At 31.9% G+C, this 13,580-nt stretch overlaps 1 protein-coding gene across 5 annotated transcripts in view; it reads right to left on the bottom strand.

The window, feature by feature from the left end:
* The window catches only part of LOC143047196 (uncharacterized), a 117,144-nt gene that overhangs the window by 31,787 nt on the left and 71,777 nt on the right, over positions 1 to 13,580 (bottom strand). For all 5 annotated transcript variants that reach the window (XM_076220194.1, XM_076220192.1, XM_076220193.1 and 2 more), the window contains exons 25-28: positions 12,885 to 13,003; positions 12,108 to 12,305; positions 11,309 to 11,404; positions 514 to 670 (exon numbers count right to left, since the gene is read on the bottom strand). In XM_076220194.1, the coding sequence (XP_076076309.1) occupies positions 514 to 670; positions 11,309 to 11,404; positions 12,108 to 12,305; positions 12,885 to 13,003 (570 nt within the window). The remainder of the gene's footprint in view (positions 1 to 513; positions 671 to 11,308; positions 11,405 to 12,107; positions 12,306 to 12,884; positions 13,004 to 13,580) is intronic.

The raw sequence follows: 13,580 nt of genomic DNA, 5'->3' as shown, positions 1-13,580 counted from the left end.
TTGGTTTGTCTGAAAATTTTAGGGCTGATAGATTTTGACCTATTGAAGATTTGAAACTCTTTAGATTTTCTCTAAATGCTTTATTTTTTTTTTTTTTAGATATTAGCCTAAAACTGTATTTGACCCCTATGTTCTATTTTTAGCCACGATGTCCATTTTTGTCAATGGATCAAAACTTTAGAAACAATTTAAAACCTCGATACTCAAAGGAATATTCAGTTAAACTTTGAAGGTAATTGGCCCAGTAGTTTCAGGAAAAGATTTTTGAAATAGTTTACAACAAAGACTTAAATAGCAGACTAGTGATGGCATAAGCTCACATGGGGCCCTACAGAAAACTATTGCCACTCTTTTATTATAATAGGTGGAATATAAAAATGTACAAAGTAATCTTTAGCATCTCTGACTTTTGTTGAATTATTCAATCAAAAACTTTAATCCATAAAAAAAAACTTGACCAAGTTACAGAATTATTGTTCCTTTTAGAAAGGGAAAATCAGACAAAAAACGTACCTGCGGTTATAGGTCCATTTGCCATCAGAATGAACCATTCATTGTTCAGATCAAATACTTCAGGATCTGCTGAATTAATTGTTCTACGAAGAGTACATCTCATAACTTTCCCAGAAACAGTGAGGGATGCATTACTGATCATTTTTGATGACATATTCTGTAAAGGAAAATTAACTATTGCTGTCTTGTTATGGAACAAATTTAATGGTAAATCTTTAACATATCATTTCATTATAAAGCCAATATCTATCAAATGAAAATATAAAACAAAGATATATTAATACAACTCCTGTACATATAGAAGTAGAATACACTAAGCAAATATTATAATTCAACAGTTAATAATTTTCATTGACATTAGATGTTGTTTTTTATTTGCATCATACTCATCTTCATTTGAAACAAAAAAGACAACATGCAATGTCAACCTTCATACAAAAGTCAAATTGCAAGAAAGGTTATAATGGATATCTTAATCCCTTTTTTTTTAGAAAATTAGGGTTATTTTTGTAGTACCTGTGTCCCAAAGGTCAGATTTTTCTTATAAGACTTTTTTAAACATGAATTATATGTAAAAACCAAAGAATGAAGGATAGGTATGGCCACTCAATGTCACAGATTTTATCAATATTTGCCATATCTACTCCATAGAAAACCAAATAATTAAATATTACCATAGATGACAAAAATATGTCTCAGTTGCTTTGGAAACCATCAAGCATATTTTGGCTTTGTATACAAACAAGTAAATTTTTTCTACTTTGACCTCAAATTAAAAACAAACAATATCAGTGCAAAAATGGTGGTTTATTTTCATTTTACATTACTAGATATATATTTAAAAAATTAAAATTGCTTTTTGATAAAAAAAAAAAGAGTATTTAATGAATATTGCTACAGAATTTGTCAGTTGGCATTTTGCCCAAAAAAACATATTTTTACTAAAATTTATCATTTTTTTTTTACAATTTTGCCCAGTACAAACAAATATGGGCAATAGCACAAAAAGATCTTCAAGGCTATGAGTGTTCATACACACACAAACATTTATGGAGAAAAGTTGCGTCTAAGTACAGTGATTGCTTGAAAAATGCATATTTAAGCACTTTTCTGTAAACAAAAATTCTGAAAAAAACCAACAAAGTAACAATTAATGTGGGCTTTCTTGGGGCTACTTATTCACTTAAAAGAATTTGAAATAAATATTTCAAACTATTCAAAATATGAGAAAATGAATTTAAAACTTATCAAAATATGAGAAAAATAAAAATAAACGATTAGTAAAAAAGGTTCCTGGGGCGATCCCCAGGAATAAACCTATTTCCTGGGGTGATCCCCAGGAATGAACCTAGTTCCTGGGGCGATCCCCAGGAATGAACCTATTTTCCTCGACAGGAATGAACCTAATTCCTGAGGGGATCCCCAGGAATGAACCTAGTTCCTTGGGCGATCCCAAGGAATGAACCTATTTGTTCCTCGACAGGAATGAACCTAATTCCTGGGGCGATCCCCAGGAATGAACCTAATTGCTCCTGGGCGATCCCAGGGTAGTAAAAATACTACTTTAAATACAATTTGTTCCTCGACAGGAATTAACCTATCTGATGTATTATTGAATTGGGGGGAGTATGATTCCCCTGGAATTAAAAAGAAAAGGCACATATCAATTTCCATATGAGTAGCCCCTAAAATAAGAGGTAAACAAATATTTATATATTTAAACTAACAAAGTAAATATATAGAAGAAAATATAACAATGTCATATAGCAATTTCAAATCACTCTTTCTATAACATCAATTTTGTAATAGATATATTTTTGACTTCCCAGCGCATTGCATGAGAAACACTTCAGCTTGAATAAAAACATAACAAACTAAAACAACTGTATGAATTATTCTTAAACAGAAATATCAAGATCTTGCAGTCAGAAACCACAATATTGGCCTGACTGTAACTAAAAATAACACCTTCAAATACTTTGAAAGAATGACCTGTGGCGATCCATCAGGTGTAGTACAATATACATAAAGAGAATGAATGACCTGTGGTGATCCAGCAGGTGTAGTACGACCTGTGGTGATCCAGCAGGTGTAGTACAATATACATAGAGAGAAAGAATGACCTGTGCGGTCAAACAGGTGTGGTACGCCCTGTGGCGATCCAGCAGGTGTAGTACAATATACATAAAGAGAATCTATATTTTTAATACATCCATATCATACCTAACATGTAGGCTAAATACCCAGTTAATGCACAGGTGTAGTTGGGGATGGTGGGTGGGATAGCTGATTGTAATTTCATCCAATACACCGATGCTTTCTCTCAATTCATCAACAATACTCTAACCCCCCTCTAGGGGACTATTCCTACTAAGCTAAAAATAAATGTTATGTAATTGCCTAAGAATAGACTAAGATAACGGCCTGCTGAAACCATTGATAACAGATGCATTGTATTGTGTATAAACTATAATTTAATAAATCAAATTTCCTTATATTTTTGAACACATTACTTCATTTATATAATAAAACAGTTTATTCTGAATAATAAAGATTAAAACTAATTATAAAAAGATAGTTTGGCAGCCATGTAGAAAAGGTGATACATGTTAGATTCAGGATATATCTGGTTTCTATGAAGTAAAAGTTAAACTTGAGGTAAAATATTTAAAAAGCTGTGAAAATTGCTAAATTTGGATGAACAGATAGGGATTTTTTAATTGGTGGTTTGACATCTTTTCATAATACATTTTGAACCAACTTTTGACTCTGGATTCAAAAAATTCAAAAAAATCGGTGAAAGAGAAATATATTTAAATACTTTTTGAGCCAGGTTACCTCTTCTGTGGTAGTTATTCCTGGTACTCAATCATGTATAAGACAACTAAAAGAAGTAAAACCAAGCGTAATTTAGAGGGGGAATGTTGTGTATATTTTCTGTACATGACAAAATCATTAGAAAACAGTAAACTTTCACCCAAATTTGCACGGATTATTTGATAGATTTTAATTCTTTTGATTGCTCTTACCTGACAAGAGTACTAGGATTTCTTACAACAAATTAGATTATCTGTTGAAAAATCATATTATCAGCAGTCAAAAGTCAGTAAATTGATAAAAGGCTATTGTGGGGATAACTATCCAACCTGGAGGAGATTTGATACACCTTGTCAGGAAACTGATTATCAAGGGGATTGAAACCTCTTTAGGGAAACTTGTTATTAGAGCAAACTCCTTGACACCAACAGGAATTTTAGGACCAAATGACATCTGAAGCCGGGCTTCCAAAACGGTCATATATTCCGGTCATTTGTATAATGTCCAGTAAAAGTCTGGCTGGGCAAAGCATGGAACAGTCATCTACTTTTTAGTTTTCAGTCATTTTAACATAATTCACGATCTTTTTGACCCAAACTTTTGCCTTTCACATCCACACATTTCCGGTCATAAAAGTGACATGATGATTAATTACTATCAAAACAACCCTTCTTTAATTCTTTCTAATTTTACTGTGCTTATCCAGTGACCTTTGGGGTATCACAATAGCAATGGCTCAAACAGTTTACCAAATTGCAGTTAGATTTCTTCTCCAACTAACTGATCAACTGGTAAAATATTTTAGCAGATTGCTCAAGTGAAATGTTGTTAGTATGAAGTGAGTGCTGTAAAATCAAAAGTAATACTTACCATCCAGATCCAGTTAGTTGATATCTTTGTCATTTGTTTCAAACACAAAAATTACTTACTATAATATGAGTCACTGAATAAGAAGGTCTAATTTTGACATGGAAACTTCTATTATAAATAGATTTTATAAATAAATAGTTGAAAACATTGTTTTGTAAGTCTATAATTAATAGCTCCGTTTTCCAACAACAAGTTAGTGCATAATTGTAATTTGGATTTTTTTTTCTAAAGCAATTACTTATCTGCTACCATTAAAGGGAAATAATTTACATTACTGAAAATCAGCAAAATGTTGTCACAATTTTTGTCTGACAAATATCAACTTTCCTCATTTAACTTGTTTGTAACATTACTTTTATGATTATTAAACTTTTATCCTCTGTTTTGAAAAGAAACAATGAAATTTATTTTTAAGATGATTAAAATTTTGAAAAAAATTGTATGCAAAATTAGAAGCCAGGTATCATTGATTAATTTTTTAGTGTACAATAACTCATTAAAAATTATTTCCCTTTAATGCCAGCAGATCAGTAATTTGTATAGAAAATATTATACGAATCATAATTACACAATAACTTTGTCTTAGAAGACAAAGCTATAAAATATACATCTACAAAACAATGGTTTGAACTATTTATTTATAAAATCTATTTATGATAGAAGTTTCCATATCAAAATTAGACCTTCTTATTCAGTGACTCATACTATAGTAAGTCATTTTTGTGTTTGAAACAAATGACAAAGATATCAACTAACTGGATCTGGATGGTAAGTATTACTTTTGATTTTACAGCACTCACTTCATACTAACAACATTTCACTTAGCAATCTGCTAAAACATTTTACCAGTTGATCAGTTAGTTGTAGAAGAAATCTAACTGCAATTTGGTAAACTGTTTTGGCCATTGCTATTGTGATACCCCAATGGTCACTGGATAAGCACTGTAATCAAGGCTAATTAGTTGTTGGACAGCTGAAATCTACCTGTTCAGGTGACAGGTAAACTATTTTCAGTACTGGACATCATATAAATTGATTGGTTTATTTACAATTATTTTCTTACATTTCAGCAGTTTGTATCTTATTGATTTAGTCCAAAAGAAATTAGTTTATCAACATGATTTGATGCAAAATTTAAAAAGGTTTTAAATGAAAAATCATCAGAACTACGTTGTATGAACTAGAACACGTGTGTGCACTAGGGAATTTTAATCATGCATCCTACATTTCTTCAAAAATGCTAAAATTATCATTGATACCTGTATCTAACTCTCATTTCAAGTGTTTTGTTGAAGAAATAACTTGGAAAGAGCTTCTTCACTCAGTCGTGCTTTTGAAATGAACACGGATTTTAAGTATCAGTTTATGGTCCATGATTTACATGTTTGTCTTGGTTCGTGGTCTAGTGATTAAGACCGATGGCTACAGTACTGAAGGTCCCGAGTTCAATTCTAACTCGAGATGTCGAATTTTCAGTACATCAACAGGGTGATTTTCACCCTCCCACACACATCTCTGGTATCCAGACCGGAGTTAAAACTAGATTGGATACTTCAGGGGCCTCGGTAGGTCAAAGTTGTTCCCAGCATGACCTGGAGATCAATCGTCTGAAATCTCTTCGGGTTGTCTGTTCCCGCCACAAGCCCGGTGGTTCTCTCAGAGTACTTAGGCTTCCTCCACCATAATAACAGACTTCCCAGTGTCCTACACACTCCCTTGGGCGGTGTTGGGTGGGGATTGTTCTGGTGGTGGGATAATATTGTAAAGGACACATCTCCATTAATCATTAGGGAGTGTACATGGATCCGCTGTACCCTTGCAGTCAATCAAGAGGTGCGTCTCAACTAGCAGAATCTCGAAGTACATACATACATTGTCAATATAAAAAAGAAGATGTGGTATGATTGCCAATGAGACAACTATCCACAAAAGACCAAAATGACACAGACATTAACAACCATAGGTCACCGTACGGCCTTCAACAATGAGCAAAGCCCATACCGCATAGTAAGCTATAAAAGGACGTGATAAGACAATGTAAAACAATTCAAACGAGAAAACTAACGGCCTTATTTATGTAAAAAAATGAACGAAAAACAAATATGTAACACACAAACAAACGACAACCACTGAATTACAGGCTCCTGACTTGGGACAGGCACATACATAAATAATGTGGCAGGGTTAAACAAGTTAGCGGGATCCCAACCCTCCCCCTAACCTGGGACAGTGGTATAACAGTACAACATAAGAACGAACTATAAAAATCAGTTGAAAAAGGCTTAACTCATCAGATGGACATAAATACAAGTGGACGTGGTCAAGTCAACATCCAGTTTTACAGTGAGTTGACTATGGGTGCTACCATTTACCTGTAGCTTTTGTTCAACCAGATTTAAACATTGACAATACAATAGGGACATCTAAATTTACAAGTTGGTTTGGTAGATTTAAATCTACCTTGATGCTACCTGTACAGTTTTTTATTCACCTAACCAAAACATTCGACATGTTTTTTTCCTGAAATATTTCTTATCCTATCACTTCACCTGTTCAATTGTTACTGTTGTAGTATAACTGAAGTAGTTTTTTTAAACTTATAATTTTTTTTTATATGGCATCAAGGCTTCAATTTTTATCTTTGTTGAATAACATAATATTACCACTTATATTTGATAACTAGACACAAACTTATTTCATGTTCTTACATTAACTAAACACTGTCAATTTGATAAAAAAAAAATCCTTTTCTCACGGTTTTTTTATTAGAGAATCCTAAAACAGGTAAAGAAATTAACATTGTTATTAGTCTTTTTGTTATGGAAACGGATGTTTTCCCTGAAATAATTAATCATTCAAATGCCCAAAAAACGCAACATTTAGACGGAAAAAGAGATTTTTTTTACTGTCATTTAAAATTTTAGAAGATCAATACTATATGTTTTTATAAGGGAATTTAATTGCATGTCATATAATTCACTACATTCCTCTTTAATGTTTTCATAGCCAAATACCATCAGTGCTTAGATTTCTTGTATATTGTTGAAAAAAAACTTTTCAATATCTCTTTGGCTTTTTAATGGGAAATAACTCAAAAAAAATTGTTTTTGACATGTTCCTTATACAAATTAAAGAACCTTAGTGAGCACGCTCACATACTCCACGTCCCCACATTGTCATTGGAGAAATTAAATAAGTATAAGAAAAAACATTGAATAATAATTTCCTGTCAATATACATAGTATGTCCTTATTATCTACAAAATTTCATGAAATTCTGTTGTGTGTTTTCAGAGGAGTTGAGATGACAAACTGTTGCAGAAGTACATTGAAGCAAATAAGTTCAAAGGTGCATAACTCCTAGAAAAAAATTGAACCGTAATTTCCTGTTGATATGCACATCTACATAGTATGTCCTTATTATCTACAAAGTTTCATGAAATTCTGTTGTGTGGTTTGAGAGGAGTTGCGATGACAAACTGTTGCAGTAGTACATTAAAGTAAATAAGTTCAAAGGGGCATAACTCCTAGAAAAAAATTGAACCGTAATTTCCTGTTGATATGCACATCTACATAGTATGTCCTTATTATCTACAAAGTTTCATGAAATTCTGTTGTGTGGTTTGAGAGGAGTTGCGATGACAAACTGTTGCAGTAGTACATTAAAGTAAATAAGTTCAAAGGGGCATAACTCCTAGAAAAAAAATTAAATCGCAATTTCCCTGTCGATATGCACAACTACATAGTATGTCCTTATTATCTGAAAAGGTTTCGTGAAATTCTGTTGTGTGGTTTGAGAGGAGTTGCGATGACAAACTGTTGCAGTAATACATTAAAGTAAATAAGTTCAAAGGGGCGTAACTCCTAGACAAAAAGTTGAATCGCAATTTCCTGTCGATATGCACAACTACATAGTATGTCCTTATTATCTGAAAAGGTTTCGTGAAATTCTGTTGTGTGGTTTGAGAGGAGTTGCGATGACAAACTGTTGCAGTAATACATTAAAGTAAATAAGTTCAAAGGGGCGTAACTCCTAGAAAAAAAATTGTATCGCAATTTCCCGTCGATATGCACAACTACATAGTATGTCCTTATTATCTGAAAAGGTTTCGTGAAATTCTGTTGTGTGGTTTGAGAGGAGTTGCGATGACAAACTGTTGCAGTAGTACATTAAAGTAAATAAGTTCAAAGGGGCGTAACTCCTAGAAAAAAAGTTGAATCGCAATTTCCCGTCGATATGCACAACTACATAGAATCTCCATATTATCTGAAAAGGTTTCGTGAAATTCTGTTGTGCGGTTTGAGAGGAGTTGCGATGACAAACTGTTGCAGTAATACATTAAAGTAAATAAGTTCAAAGGGGCGTAACTCCTAGAAAAAAAAATTGAATCGCAATTTCCCGTCGATAACAACTACATAGTATGTCCTTATCATCTGAAAAGGTTTCGTGAAATTCTGTTGTGTGGTTTGAGAGGAGTTGCGATGACAAGAAACAGGACTGACGGACTGGCGGACGGACGGACAGACGGTCAGACTGACGGGTCAAAAACATTATACTTCGTTGCGTGGGGTATAATTATTAATGTATATTCATATTGAAATATCAAAATCATATTTGAATGAACTATTTTATTTACTCTACATATTTTATATCTCATCCAGTATTCCATTTTCTTTATCTGAAATAATTTATAACATTTTTCTAATTTTATGAACATGATGAAAGTTTTCGAATATTTGTTCATGCTTTTGACTATATATCTAGATTTTCTCTCTATATCAATATTCTGTTAAAGGAGTAGGTCCGGTAAGGACCGATTTTGGCCTCAAATTTCAGGTTCATCTGACGAAAGATTTTGACCACTTTTTAAACACTTAAGTGTCTATTTCATTTGAATCAATTAGTTTATGTGAAAGATTTTAACTGATTTAGTCATTAAAAACGATCCGATTCAAGCTCAAATATGAAAAATCTACCAAATATGCCGAAAAATGTCACTTTTCAGATGGTTTTTGTCAAAAACGAAAGTGGCCGCATCTGTGTTCATCCTCAACCTTTATATATATTATGTATTATCATAAAATACAACTTACATTTCAATATTAAGGATGAACACGAATGCAGCCACTTTCGTTTTACCTGAAAACTGTCTAAAATTTAACTAAAATGCTAGAATTGTGAAGATTTCAGTAAATTAGCATGACTTTATGGTGCTAGTACCCGATATATGTGCATTGTTATGTCAAAAACAGCCCATATTTATGTAGCAGAAGCATTTTACTGTTCAATAAATAACTAAAAGTTTACATTTTAACAACTTTGTAAAACTGCTATTTTTTGGGGCCAAAAAGGGGTCTTACTGAACCTACTCCTTTCCCATGATATATATATATCCCTAAAAACAGGTACAGAATTTTGCTATATTTGATTATTTCCATTATCACATTTAAAATCAGCATTCTCACTTTACAAATATTTTGGATAAGTTTATTTATATATTTTCACTATATCACTTTATTTTATTATATCCACAGTATTGAGTTTTTATTTCATTTACATGTATATATTCCTATTAAACAATTTTAGATCCAGAACTTTATAATGATTATTTCCAATTTCACATTCATATTATCCCAACATTAGGAATATTTTGGAATATTTTACTTTTTAATTTCACTTTATCACTACATTAGACTATATTCACCTTATGCATTTAACATTTTGTTTCATTTCCATGATACTTCCCATGATATATATTCCATTTAAACAGGTGAATCACTCTTATAATATATCCCAAAATTTATAATGAATGTGTTGCAACTATTTCTCCTTCTTACATTCAAGTTTGATTTTTTATAACCTTTTAGATAACTTATTCCATGTTATGCAAATTGAATTTCCTTCAGTAAACACAGTAATTTTTCCACAAAAATCTCTTATAATAAATTTAAAGAAAAACACTGCAAATATCATACCGGTAATCAAAAATGAAAATCTTGAAGGGACACTATAAAGAAATGCACAACATATAATCCATCTGAAAATTGAAACTGAAATCACCTGGATAGCTCTTTCATGTGTCACTGACAAATGGACAATACTATGTAGGAAAGAGGGACGAAAGATACCAAAGGGACAGTCAAACTCATAAATTTAAAACAAACTGACAACGCCATGGCTAAAAATGAAAAAGACAAACAGAAAAACAATAGTGAACATGACACAACATAGAAAACTAAAGAATAAACAACACGAACCCCACCAAAAACTAGGGGTGATCTCAGGTGCTCCGGAAGGGTAAGTTGATCCTGCTCTACATGTGGCATATGAGGGTTACAAATTTAAAGAATCATTTATTATTTAAGAACAGTTTTAATTTTCATACATATTAATATGCAGTTAACAAAATATTTTACTGATTAAGATTTTATTGTAAATTTTAGAAATATTATCAATACTGGGGATTTAAAACAATGAAAACCTAAAGATATTTCTACCCTTTCAATTTTTTGATAGAATAATCCTAGGTCAAGAAAAATTTCAGGAAAAAGCATGCTGAAATTTTGGGTTAGGTGAATACATTTTTTTACAGGTAGCATCAAGGTAGATTTAAATGTTACAAAACCAACTGGTCAATTTAAATGTCCCTTTTGCATTGTCAATGTTTAAATCTGGTTGAACAATAGCTACAGTTAAACGGTAACACCCATAGTCAACTCACTGTAGAAAAATGTGATTTTAAAAACGAAAGTAAAGCTTTTGACAACATCATTTTGCATAAATAAAGAGTCAAAGGAAGATATGAGCACTGTGATGTGCACACTTTGAATGATGCACTGCCAATTTAACAGTTTACATCCGAACATCAAATTCATAGTAAAATACAGTTTTAAATTGTTTTTTTACATCTAGTGTCAATCATTGGAATGGCCATCTGATTACCATAATTGCCTTTTGTGACTAAGTCTTAAGGGATTAAAATTGCAATCAGATATAAAATGTCCGGCTGGCTCAAATATTTTTTGGAAGCCCTGATCTGAAGAGTTAAAAATACATTAGTACACTGTAACATATAATTAGATACATAAGAAATACATAATAAACATACCTCAGCTAAAGTTTGAAAGCTATAACCATTATTATATCCAAGATCAAAGGAAACATTACCATTCTTATGCTGACACATTATTACACTTGTATTATCCTGAAATCATAAACAATTATCATTAAAGTAGCAACACATCAATATTGATTCTGTTACACATAGTAACAGGGATAATTTTCTTGTTGATCTGATTTGTAACATGAAAATATGACATTACAACACATTCTGTTTAAGTAGATGCCATAGTGTTGAGGCCTCACTGTGCCTTTGAGATCAAGAACAGCAATAAAAGCACTGTCCCTGTATGTTATTTTGTTGAACATGTACTGATTTTGTGTCGCAGATGGATTTCCTTTGCATCATGTTCACCTTACACTGATGGTGGACTATTAGCCACCAAGTAATACACCAGCCCAGTAGACAGTACTGTAACACTATCATGAAAATACAGATAATGTGTTATCAAAATTTGCTAAACAAAACTTTAGAAATTGTTTTGATTTAAGGAATATAATAATCTCCCTAATATACAGGGCTCTGATTCCTTGCCTGGCTTTAGATATACTTTTTGTCCTTTTTTCTTCATATAAAATAGATCTGTGTTTTAATGGTGAATTGATACTACATGGCATCACAGGCTCACATGTCTGTTCAGACTTTTGGGTAGTGGGGAAGTCCTCTTTGTGACTTTAAGATGAAGATCATCAATAAAAATCCGTCCTTTGCTTTTGAACTTTATTTTTACTTTTTTGTATTCAAGTTATTTTGCTCCAAGAATTTTATAACTAAAAAAGTAAAATACCATTTGCTGATTTCCAGAAAATCCTATAGCTATCCATCTGTTGTCTGTGGTAGATGCTATTTCTTCTGCTATCTCAAATAGAATGTAATTTCCATTTTTTTGCCATGTGACCAGTGATGAACACGATGAACCAGAACATGTAGGAAAACATCCTTTAGTTATACCACACTCTGGATCCAGCGTAATCTTATCTGGAGACTGAAATTTATGTAAACGTAATTTCATGTTTTTCTGATAACTACATTTTTAAAAACTATAAGCTAAATCCGCAATGTAAAACAACAAACTGAAAATTTCTATAGGTGATAATTTTAAATTAATTTTGTGTAATATTCTATCATTTAAAATTGAATTCTCTTTTTCAGATTACACTAAGGTGATGTAATAATAAACAAAACTGGTAACATTCAGACATTAAATATTTTTCATTGCATATCTGAGGAAACTTGTTTCAATTCATATTAGGATGCTGCAAGTCTTTAAAACTCTTTTCTTTATATGATTGTGATATTACTCAAAACAATTTATCAACAGTTTGTATACTTGTACTGTGCAACATGATGTGTGTCACACTGCCACTACTGATGCAAGACCATGCCCTTCTGGAGCACTACAGTTTACTTTAAGGTTTAAGTTGATCATTTTTAATTTTTTATGAAGTGTATTGTAAACTGTTGTTTCTCGTTTTTTGCCATGGTGTTATCTGCTTTTCTTATTGTTATAGTTTTTAATCATCCATTAGGTATATCTTGTCTCGTTTTTACAGATAATATTTACATTTGCTGCTGTAGTGTCTGTGGAAGGTGCCATTGTGGTTGGTATGTTTGATATCTTCTGAAAATCTGTCAGATAGGTACTACCAATCTTAAATTTATGATAATTAGCTGTTGGTTTACCTATAATGATAGAAAGAAAAAAAAAATACAAGACAACTTAAAGGGAAACTTCGTAAAAAAATCAAAAATTGATATTATGTTCATTCAGTATAAAAATGCTCAAATTCATAGTCATTAAAGTTTTATTCCGCTAGATAAGCGATCACCATCGCTTTTAAATTTAGAGTATCAATTCTCTGCGTTCGGTCATTTTGTCTTCTTTCCCGATTAATAACAACAATATGTCTATAAACCACAAAGGAACAAAACTACAGTAACCGATGTAGTCGTAATTGCGTGTCGATATCTTGTCAATGGTACAGTTGTTTTATCCGACTAACTGACTTGATACGGAAAATATTCTTATTTTTTTAAATTACCATGGTCTTTTGTTTTTAAACTGTTGATATTGGAATTAGGTAAAAAGTCAAAGTTGAAATCATAAATAAGTGTTCCGTGAAAATTGTTTTCGAAAATCTTATTTGTTCAGTAATAATCTTTTTTCAAATAAATTCTGATCTTCCCTCATCTGATCACCAGCATGGCTAAAGGTATTACTTCCAAAGGTATTGTGAGGGGTGTGAGGTGACACGTCCAG

Source organism: Mytilus galloprovincialis, chromosome 10 (genome assembly GCF_965363235.1).
Source record: "Mytilus galloprovincialis chromosome 10, xbMytGall1.hap1.1, whole genome shotgun sequence".
NCBI lineage: Eukaryota > Metazoa > Mollusca > Bivalvia > Mytilida > Mytilidae > Mytilus > Mytilus galloprovincialis.
Note: the sequence above shows the minus strand (reverse complement) of the source record. Positions and strands in the feature narration are given on the sequence as shown.